This window comes from Gymnodraco acuticeps, unplaced genomic scaffold (assembly GCF_902827175.1).
Source record: "Gymnodraco acuticeps unplaced genomic scaffold, fGymAcu1.1, whole genome shotgun sequence".
Classification (NCBI taxonomy): Eukaryota; Metazoa; Chordata; class Actinopteri; order Perciformes; family Bathydraconidae; genus Gymnodraco; species Gymnodraco acuticeps.
In genome coordinates this window covers 71,828-82,847 of record NW_022990049.1, presented here as the reverse complement: position 1 = coordinate 82,847, position 11,020 = coordinate 71,828, and the positions used below count along the sequence as shown (strand labels likewise).

General features: G+C 46.1%; 1 protein-coding gene across 1 annotated transcript; it reads left to right on the top strand.

Annotated features, from left to right (window-relative positions):
* Positions 1-1,218: 1,218 nt before the first annotated feature.
* On the top strand, positions 1,219-7,753 carry LOC117545858 (zinc finger protein 32-like). Its single transcript, XM_034215817.1, has 2 exons — positions 1,219-1,360; positions 6,200-7,753. The coding sequence occupies exons 1-2, from the start codon at positions 1,219-1,221 to the stop codon at positions 7,273-7,275; spliced, it is 1,218 nt and encodes a 405-aa protein (XP_034071708.1). The 3' UTR covers positions 7,276-7,753.
* Positions 7,754-11,020: the final 3,267 nt, after the last annotated feature.

Sequence of the window (11,020 nt, the reverse complement as noted above, 5' to 3'; positions counted from 1 at the left end):
CTATAGCAAGCTACCCCCTGGCGCCGCCCCTGATTCTACGGCAGACATTCTCATACTGCTTGGCCGAGATATACCACAGGCACATAAAGTTCGGGAGCTGTGCAATGGACCCCACAACGCCCCGTATGCTCAACGCCTCGACCTAGGTTGGGTGATCATAGGAGAAGTCTGTCTTGGAAAAACCCACAAACTAGACTGCATCAATGTCTACAGGACCAACGTGCTGATAAATGGACGTACGTCTCTTTTTGACCCTTGCAATAACACTCTGCACATCAAAGAGAGAGTGGATACTCCAACTCTTCACCACCATTTCCCAAGAGCTAAAGAGATGAGCAATCTGTTCGATAAAACGGACAACCTTGGAAAAGGAGTTTTCCAGCAGACACCACATGATGACAAGGTTGCCATGTCTGTAGAAGACATAATCTTCCTGGAAATAATGGACAGAGAAGTCTTCATGGATGACTCAAATAGTTGGGTAGCACCTTTACCTTTCAGAGAACAAAGACGTAAGCTCCCCAACAACAGAGCACAAGCTGTCCAGCATCTCCTGACGTTACGCCACATGCTTAAAAAAAGCCAGACATGAAGGAACATTTGATCACTTTCATGAGGAAGATCTTTGAGTCTGGTCATGCTGAACCTGCGCTCCCTCTCAGTGAAGAGCAAGAGTGTTGGTATATACCAATCTTTGGAGTCTATCATCCACGCAAGCCAGGTCAGATTCGAGCGGTGTTCGACTCAGTGCCAAGCAAGACGGCATCTCACTTAATGACGTTCTGTTGACTGGTCCAGATCTCAACAATACACTCTTGGGTGTCCTCACTCGCTTCCGTAAGGAACCTGTTGCTGTAGACATAGAGCAAATGTTCTACTGCTTCAAAGTTTGTGAGGAGCACCGCAACTTCTTACGTTTCCTATGGTTTGAGGACAATGACCCTGCCAAAAGAGTCAAAGAGTATCGCATGACAGTCCACGTGCTTGGCAATAGCCCCTCTCCAGCGGTTGCTATATATGGCTTAAGAAAAGCTGCCTGTCAAGACCAGGAGGAACAGGGAAAGGAGGCAAAGCGGTTCATCATGAGGAACTTTTATGTTGACGATGGACTCTCCTCTTTCCCTACTGACGACGAGGCCATTCGTGTGCTGAAAAAGAGAAATATTAGCTGATTCAAACATTAGACTACACAAGGTAGCTTCAAACCACAGGAAAGTGATGGAAGCCTTTCCCCCTGAGGAACGTGCTAAAGATCTGAAGGACCTTGAACTAGGAATAGATCCTCTCCCCCTGCAGAGGAGTTTAGGCCTCAGCTGGAACCTTGAAACTGATACATTCACCTTCCTTGTGTCCAGGGAAGGTAAGCCTTTTACTCGTCGTGGAGTGCTCTCAACAGTCAACAGCCTGTTTGATCCCTTGGGCTTTGTGGCTCCAATAACAGTTCAAGGCAAGGCTCTACTCAGAAAATTCTGTACGGAAAACTGTGAGTGGGATGAACCATTACCTGCCGAAAAAGAGACACAGTGGAAGTCTTGGAAAGACTCACTTATGGCACTTGAGCTACTTCAGATTCCCAGGACTTACTTACCGGTTTCTTTACTATCCACACAGTTCAAATAACTTTGTGTTTGCGGATGCATCCACTACAGCCATCTCTGAAGTGGCCTACCTCAGAGCAATCGATAGTAAGGGACATGTTTCACATTGGATTCTGCATGGGAAATCTAAAACTAGCACCACGTCACACCTCATACTGTGCCTCGTCTGGAATTTTGTTGCAGCTGTGCTGGCAGTCGAACTATCTGAGCTGTTGGTTAGAAGAGCTGGATATCAAAATTGACACACTGAAGTTCTACACAGACAGTAAAGTTGTGTGGGCTACATTCACAACAAGCAAACCGGAGGTTCTATGTGTACGTCGCCAACAGAGTTACACGCATACGAAAGTCAACCAGTCCTGAACAGTGGCACTTCATCAGCACAGAGCACAATCCTGCAGATCATGGTACACAGTATGTACCAGCTATGTTCTTAGGAGGTACAAACTGGTTTTCAGCTCCTTCCTTTCTGAAAAAAGATGAAGGAGCACCTCCTCAGGAAAAGATCTTTAGGCTTGTCGAACCGGACTTGGACACAGATGTGCGCCCGGTAATTACGACCTTTGCTACAACAACCTCTGAAACGCAGCTAGGTTCACACAGATTTGAGCGCTTTTCCAGCTGGGAGCTACTCACCCAAGCAGTGGCCAAGCTTATCTGGAGAGTCAGATCTTGTTCCAGAGGTAAAAAGGGGGATAAGTCAAAAGCAGATGAGCTCCTGGCAAACATAATAATCATCCTTTGCATTCAGCAAGAAGCCTTCAAAGGAGAAATACAGGCTCTGGTTAAAGGAGAGATGGTTTCAAAGAGCAGCCGCCTCAGAAAGCTTGATCCCATCTTGGATATAGATGGTGAGGATTGGTGGTCGTTTGTCAGCTGCTGCAATCGCTTGGGAAGAGAAACACCCAATTATCATCCCAAAAAATCATCACATCACTACTAGGGCTGTCGATTAAAATAGTTAATCGCAAATTAATCGCACATTTTTTATCTGTTCTAAATGTACCTTATTTTTCAAGTTTTTAATACTCTTATCAACATATGAGTGGACAAATATGCTTTATGCTAATGTTTATTATCATTTGAACAACTCTCTCATACAATAGTGTGTGTGTGTGTGTGTATGTGTGTTGTGTGTGTGTGTGTGTGTGTGTGTGTGTGTGTGTGTGTGTGGTGTGTGTGTGTGTGTGTGTGTGTGTGTGTGTGTGTGTGGATGTGTGTTGGTGTGTGTGTGTGTGTGTGTGCTGGTGTGTGTGTGTGTGTGTTGTGTGTGTGTGTGTGTGTGTGTGTGTGTGTGTGTGTGGTGTGTGTGTGTGTGTGTGTGTGTGTGTGTGTGTGTGTGTGTGTGTGTGTGTGTGTGTGTGTGTGTGTGTGTGTGTGTGTGTGTGTGTGTGTGTGTGTGTGTGTGTGTGTGTGTGTGAGATGTGCAACTCAAGGCATATGCTCGAACGCGAGCTGCCTGGACGCTGCAATCATGTTGCGCACTATCCGTGCTGAGTGTGCTGACTTCTCGTCCACTGTCTGGCTTCCTGCATAAAGTCAAGTGCTCGGCGCAGTTGTGGCGAAATGTCGCTCCTCTGTTTTCATTTAAACAGCTCCTTATATCCGTTAGCGCAGCTAGCTAGCACCAGATGCTAACAACAACAATACACGTAAGGTCTCTCTCTCTCACACATACACACACCCTCCCGGTCCTCCCGATGGCCAGTCGGTGCCTGCCGGTGAGCATGGAAGTGTGGTCTGCCGCAAGCAGGCAGCAGGAGCGGGGCTGTCAGCATCAGCTTGTAGATGGTATTTTAAAAAATACACATGCGTTAAAATAATTAGTGGCGTTCATTTTTTTTTGCGTTAACGCGTAATCACTACATTACTGGTGAGATATTACCACGAACGACAAGCACACCAGGGAAGACAAATCACTGAAGGGGCTGTCAGGTCAGCCGGTCTGTGGGTCCTTGGAGGAAAGAAGCTGGTATCAAGCATCATATACAAGTGTGTCACCTGTCAAAGGTTTAGAGGAAGTGTGGAAAATCTAAAAATGTCCAATTTACCTGCTGATCGTTTTACCCAAGCTCCTCCATTCACCCATGTTGGACTAGACGTGTTTGGACCATGGAATGTTTGCGCTCATCGTACCAGAGGAGGTCTCTCAGAAAACAAGCGCTGGGCCATCATGTTTACTTGTCTAGTCACAAGAGCAGTACACATTGAGGTAGTTGAGTCTCTATCCACCTCAAGCTTCATCAATGCGCTAAGAAGATTCACTGCAATCAGGGGCCCAGTTAAGCTTTTTCGTTCGGACCGTGGGACGAACTTCGTTGGTGCTTGCAAAGAACTTGAAATAACACAAGGAAACGCCGAGCTCCAGTCCTACCTCAAGAAGCAGAGTTGTACATGGGACTTCAATCTGCCACATTCTTCACATATGGGAGGAGTGTGGGAAAGGATGATAGGGGTTGCACGTCGCATTTTGGATGCTATGTTGCTCAAGGTGCACTCTCCCAATCTTTCGCATGAAGTCTGTGTATGTGAGGGTCTAAGGACAGAGGGTGTCGTATTGTCATACTGATATTCTGTACACACTGTGAAGACCACTGACACAAATGTAACATTTGTGATATTGGGCTATATAAATAAACATTGATTGATTGATTGAGTCTGCATCACATTGATGGTAGAAGTCACTGCTATAATGAATGCAAGACCAATAGTTCCAGTGTCATCAGGTCCAGACATGCCCATTGTACTCACTCCTGCCATGCTTGTGACACAAAAATAGACTCACTTTCAGCTCCTTCTGGAAACCTTGACCTTAAAGATCTTTACCTGAGTCAATGGAAGCAAGTCCAAAGTCTAGCTGATTCATTCTTGAAACATTGGCGACAAGAATACCTTGCAACACTACAACCAAGAAGAAAATGGCAAGCAGATAAGCCTAACTTGCAAATCGGAGACGTTGTGCTTCTGAAGGACAGATAGGTTAAATGGAACGAATGGCCTACTGGACTTATAGTAAATACCTTTCCTGGTCAAGACAACAGGGTCCGTAAAGTGGAAGTAAGGGTGATTTAAAGAAGGTTCTCCCAGGGTGTATTCAAGACCAGTCTCTGAAGTTGTTCTCCTTCTCAAAGGGACTTAGTGGTACATTATACCAAGCGGGGAGTGTGCTGCCCCTTTAAGAGGGCCTGCAAAGGGTTTTAGGTTTTGCACTGGGTGTCCATAAATGCTTGCCGTAGTTTCCTGTTTATGTCTGTCTATGGAGCACATGGGTTGTTTCCTGCCAACAAAATCCTTGCTCAAATCCTAGGGTCTTTATGTATTTTTATAAGAAATGAAAATGGAACTTAGTTACTGACGACTTCGGGCCGGGTAATCTTGCACATGTGGGTTTGCACAGGACAAATGTCACACAGCACTTTAGTGAAAAGTTTGCACTTTTTATTGATGGTGTGTATTAAATGATTCAACCGTATTAAATTGTGATGTCGTCTGGCAGACGCTGGTCGGGCTCTCGGCTCCACCTGGAAAGAAAGGGGAGTTATAGCGAGAGCGCCGAAAGTGTTGGTTTGTGTAGATTGACAGTGGTTGAGATTATGTGCAAAGGATATGTTTAGCGTGTAAAGGTCATGATATAAGGTGCATTAATGGTACAAGTTACTCCTATAACAGTCAACATCATAACACTCACCTCCGCCTGCTCTCCCGTCTCCGGTCCCAAGGTCCGTCATCGTAAAGGGTCCCCGGGGAAACAGCGGATTATTTTTATCGTTCCGGATGGGGTTAAAGGAGCAGGCCTCTCAGTTTGAGCTGTAGTTATCAGAGCCTCTCAGTCTGAGTTGTAGTTATCAGAGCCTCTCAGTCTGAGCTGTAGTTATCAGAGCCTCTCAGTCTGAGCTGTAGTTATCAGAGCCTCTCAGTGTGATCTGTCGTTATCAGAGCCTCTCAATCTGAGCTGTAGTTATCAGCCTCTCAGTGTGATCTGTAGTTATCAGAGCCTCTCAGTCTGAGCTGTAGTTATCTGAGCCTCTCAGTGTGATCTGTAGTTATCAGAGCCTCTCAGTCTGAGCTGTAGTTATCTGAGCCTCTCAGTCTGAGCTGTAGTTATCAGCCTCTCAGTCTGAGCTGTAGTTATCAGAGCCTCTCAGTCTGAGCTGTAGTTATCAGAGCCTCTCAGTCTGAGCTGTAGTTATCTGAGCCTCTCAGTCTGAGCTGTAGTTATCTGAGCCTCTCAGTCTGTGCAACAGACACAATAACCAAAAAACTTCCTTATATAAAATAAAACACTGAGGAAACATTTAACTGCACTATCAAAACTTCTACTTTAGAGGTCGAAGTAAATTTTTCTGATACAACTTGCACTTAAATAAGGTCTGAATGCAGGACTTTAACTACTAGAGAAGCATTTCCAATCCTATAGGCGCAGAGTAGCTGTGATTGGTCCCCAAAATAATTGATAGTTTACAATCTGGCTGAACTAGAAGAGGTATGCAAGTATATAAACGAAGGCATTGATTAGGGCTGCAAAACGACTCAACTTGTAAAGGTGATTAGATTTTAAATTCTAACACAGTTTTTCTGACTGTGCTTCCTGTTTCCTGCAGACGTCCAGCAGCTGGTGGTTAAAGAAGAGGTTCCCCCTGAGCAGCAGGAGTGGAGCTCCAGTCTGGACCAGGAGGACCCAGAGCCCCCCCCACACATTAAAGAGGAACAGGAGGAAATCTGGAGCAGTCAGGAGGGAGAGCAGCTTCATGGGCTGGAGGAGGCTGATATCACCAAGTCCACAATCACTCCTGACCCTGTGAAGAGTGAAGATGATGAAGAGAAACCTCAGTCCTCTCAGCTTCATCAAAGACAAACTCAACACATGGAAACAGAAGCTGATGGGGAGGACTGTGGAGGACCAGAACCAGCCAGGAGCTCAGATCCAGAGACACATTTACAACCAGAGACTGAGGACCACACTGGAGACTCTTCTGAACCAGAGGCTGAGGACAACCCTGGAGACTCTTCTGAAGACACTGAAGACAGTGCTAGTTGGAGGGAGACCGGAGAACCTCAGTCAGGTTCAAACTCTCAGGAAAATAATCAAAACCCTGTCAGCGATTCAAGGTGTAGTGCTGGAGAGAAGCGCTATAGATGCTCTCAGTGTGGGAAAATTGTTTCCCGCAAGTCAAGTCTGAATATACATATGAGAATCCACACAGGAGAGAAACCATACAGCTGCTCAGTCTGTACGAAATCTTTTACAAGGAGATCTAGTTTAAAGTACCACATGGCAGTTCATACTGGAGAGAAACCATTCAGCTGTTCAGTCTGTGAGAAATGTTTTACAGCGAGATCTAGTTTAAAGACCCACATGAGAGTTCATACAGGAGAGAAACCATACAGCTGCTCAGTCTGTAAGAAATATTTTAAATGTACTGGACATTTAGATTCACACATTAAAACCCATACAGGAGACAAACCATACAGCTGCTCAGTCTGTAAGAAATATTTTACACTAAAGGGACATTTAACAATTCACATGAGAGTTCATACAGGAGAGAAACCATATGGCTGCTCAGTCTGTGAGAAATCATTTACACAGGTTAACAGTTTAACTAAACACATGAGACTTCATACAGGAGAGAAACCAGACAGTTACTCAGTTGTAAAAAATCATTTACAAAATATGTAGATTAACCTGTTCATGAAACTGTGTCTCAGGGCTTCTTAAAATGTAATAAACTATGAATATGTCATACTCACTTAACGAGAAGAAACTCTGCTAACTGACGATATGAACAATTTTTACCGAAACAAAACACAAGTCTTACAAGAAGCGTCTAAATGAGCCCTGAGCACAAAATTCTAGGTATAAATACTTTATTACTTATCAGATCTGCACAAACAAGCTTTGCTAGCAAGCTGATATTCCACAGATTCGATACCTATAAGTATCATCACTGAGCGATCAGAACTCGCGACAGGGGAAGCAAAACCAGACAACACACCACAGAGCTTTAGGTAGCCAAACACGGAGATATGCTCACCTTTAGCTGTTATTCTGATCTAAAGCATTAAAACGCCAAACATTTCAAGTGCTACTCAACTGGCTTTAGATAAGCCAGTCCTTTGTTAGTATATAAGTGCTCTGTTAGTAGTTCTATCGCTCGAAGTGGAGTCGAAAGAGATGAGTTTTCAGTCTGGAAGGTGTGTAAGCTTTCTGCTGTCCTGATTTCAATGGGGAGCTCATTCCACCATTTTGGAGCCAGGATAGCAAACCATTACATTGCATTTGGCTGACGCTTTTATCCAAAGCGACTTACAATAAGTGCGTTCGACCAACAAAATACAACCTTGAAGAAAACAGAATCATAAAGTACATCAGGTTTCATAGAGCAAAAACATTTCAAGTGCTACTCAACTGGCTTTAGAAAAGCCAGTCCTTTATTAGTATATAAGTGCTTTGTTAATAGTTCTATCGCTCGAAGTGGAGTCGAAAGAGATGAGTTTTCAGTCTGGAAGGTGTGTAAGCTATCTGCTGTCCTGATGTCAATGGGGAGCTCATTCCACCATTTTGGAGCCAGGATAGCAAACCCACGTGTTTTTGCTGATGGGAACTTGGGTCCCCCTCGCAGCGAGGGCGCAGCGAGCCGTTTGGTTGATGCAGAGCGGAGTGCACGCGCTGGGGTGTACGGTTTAACCATGTCCTGGATGTAGGAAGGGCCAGATCCATTCGCAGCATGGTAAGCAAGTACCAGTGTCTTGAAGTGGATTCTAGCAGTTACTGGAAGCCAGTGAAGGGAGCGGAGGAGCGGAGTGGTGTGGGAACATTTAGGAAGGTTGAAGACCAGACGAGCCGCTGCATTCTGGATGAGCTGCAGAGGTCGGATGGCACATGCAGGTAGACCAGCCAGGAGGGAGTTGCAGTAGTCTAGGCGTGAGATGACGAGAGCCTGGACCAGAACCTGAGTGGCTTTCTGTGTCAGCTGGGGACGTATCTTCCTGATGTTGTAAAGCGTGTATCTGCAGCAGCGGGTTGTAGCAGCTATGTTTTCAGTGAAGGACAGGTTGTTATCTAGGGTCACACCCAGATTCCTTGCAGTCTGAGTCGGGGAAACAACTGAGGTGCCGATGTTGATTGTTAGGTCAAGAGTGGGACAATCTTTTCCCGGAAGGAAAAGCAGTTCAGTCTTGTCAAGGTTGAGCTTGAGGTGATGATCAGACATCCACTGAGAGATGTCAGCTAGACAAGCAGAGATGCGTGCGACGACCTGGGTCTCTGAGCGGGGAAAGGACAGAATCAATTGGGTGTCGTCAGCGTAGCAGTGGTATGAAAAACCATGCGGGCTAATGACAGATCCGAGCGAGTTTGTGTACAAGGAGAAGAGGAGGGGACCAAGAACAGAGCCCTGAGGGACCCCTGTAGTTAATTGACAAGGGTCGGACTCCGATCCTCTCCAAGTCACCCTGTAGGTACGGTCTTTCAGGTATGAGGTGAGGAGGGAAAGTGCAGAGCCTGAAACTCCAAGTTTTTGGAGAGTGCGAAGGAGGATCTGATGATTCACCGTGTCGAATGCAGCAGACAGGTCCAACAGGATGATGACAGAGGAGAGGGATGCAGGTTTGACAGTGTGCAGTTCCTCAGTGACAGCAAGGAGGGCAGTTTCTGTGGAGTGACCTGCCTTGAAACCAGACTGGTGCGGATCCAGAAGGTTGTTCTGATTGAGATAACAGGAGAGTTGTTTAAAAGACAAGCGCGTTCAAGTGATTTAGACAGGAACGGGAGGAGAGAGACAGGCCTGTAGTTCATAACATCAGACGGGTTGAGAGTGGGTTTCTTTAGGAGAGGGTTTACTCTTGCCTCCTTGAGACTGTTTGGAAAGTGACCAGAAGTTAGAGAAGTGTTGATGAAATGGGTGAGAAACGGTAGAATATCAGGAGCGATAGTCTGAAGGAGGTTTGAAGGGATAGGGTCCAGAGGACAGGTGGTAGGGCGGGCAGAGGTAATGAGGGTAAGAACCTCACTTGGAGAGAGAGGGGAAAAGGAGGTAAGTGTGTTGGTGGAAGGAGGGTCTGGTGACCCAGCGGTGAGTAGAGGTGAGTCAGAAAAAGAAGAGCGAATATCATCAACCTTTTTTTCAAAGTGGGGTAACAAAGTCGCTTGACAGAAGTGAGGAGGGGGGAGGGGCTTTGGGAGGGTCCAGGAAGGAGGAGGGGGAAGGGGCTTTGTGGGGGTCCAAGAGGGAGGAGGGGGGAGGGGCTTTGTGGGGGTCCAAGAGGGAGGAGGGGGGAGGAGCTTTGGGAGGGTCCAGGAGGGAGGAGAAGATGGAAAATAGTTTTTTAGGATTGGAATAGGAAGATTGGATCTTATCTTGAAAGAAAGTGCTTTTTGCCTGAGAGATCGAAGCAGAGAAAGAGGAGAGGAGAGCCTGATAGGTTAGGAGGTCGTCTTGGTGTTTCGATTTCCACCGTTTCCGCTCTGCTGCCCGAAGGATGGTTATATTAGCACGCAGTGCGTCATTTAGCCAGGGAGCAGGAGGGGACTGACTAAACCCACGTGTTTCTGCTGATGGGAACTTGGGTCCCCCTCGCAGTGCGGGTGCAGCGAGCTGTTTGGTTGTTGCAGAGCGTAGTGCACGTGCTGGGGTGTACGGTTTAACCATGTCCTGGATGTAGGAAGGGCCAGATCCATTCGCATCATGGTAAGCAAGTACCAGTGTCTTGAAGTGGATTCTAGCAGTTACCGGAAGCCAGTGAAGGGAGCGGAGGAGCGGAGTGGTGTGGGAACATTTAGGAAGGTTGAAGACCAGACGAGCCGCTGCATTCTGGATGAGCTGCAGAGGTCAGAGGCACATGTAGGTAGACCAGCCAGGAGGGAGTTGCAGTAGTCTAGGCGTGAGATGACGAGAGCCTGGACCAGAACCTACGTCGCTTTCTGGGTCAGGTGGGTAGTCTGGCTACACGTCACTCTCACTCCTTATTTGGTAACGTGTGTGAATGTGGAGCCTCCCCTCGATTCCATTGGCTCTGACGGTTAGAAAGAGATGTCAATCATCAAAATCGAGCAAGGGGGGCCAGAGATAGGTCAAATCCACCCAAATGACCCCAGTTGTGTTTTTCTTTACTAAACCTCTCTAAAAAGGTCACATGTCTCTTGTTTTGCATCAATCTTGATACAGGGCACTTATTTTTATTTTATTTTTGGACGGGCACTATAATTTACATTTTGTTACTGTGTTCAATCTGAATTTACTTTGAAATAAAAACATCTATATTGATTCTGACTTTTCTACATCCAACTCACAGGTTTATCATTGCTTTGAGAAATAAGATGATTAATTTACCCCTTTTAGAAGTGAAGATTTAGGGTTAGGGGTTAGATAAGGTGCATAGTGAGGGGCTCCCTGGGGAAATTCCACAAGATGTGGAACCCCTTC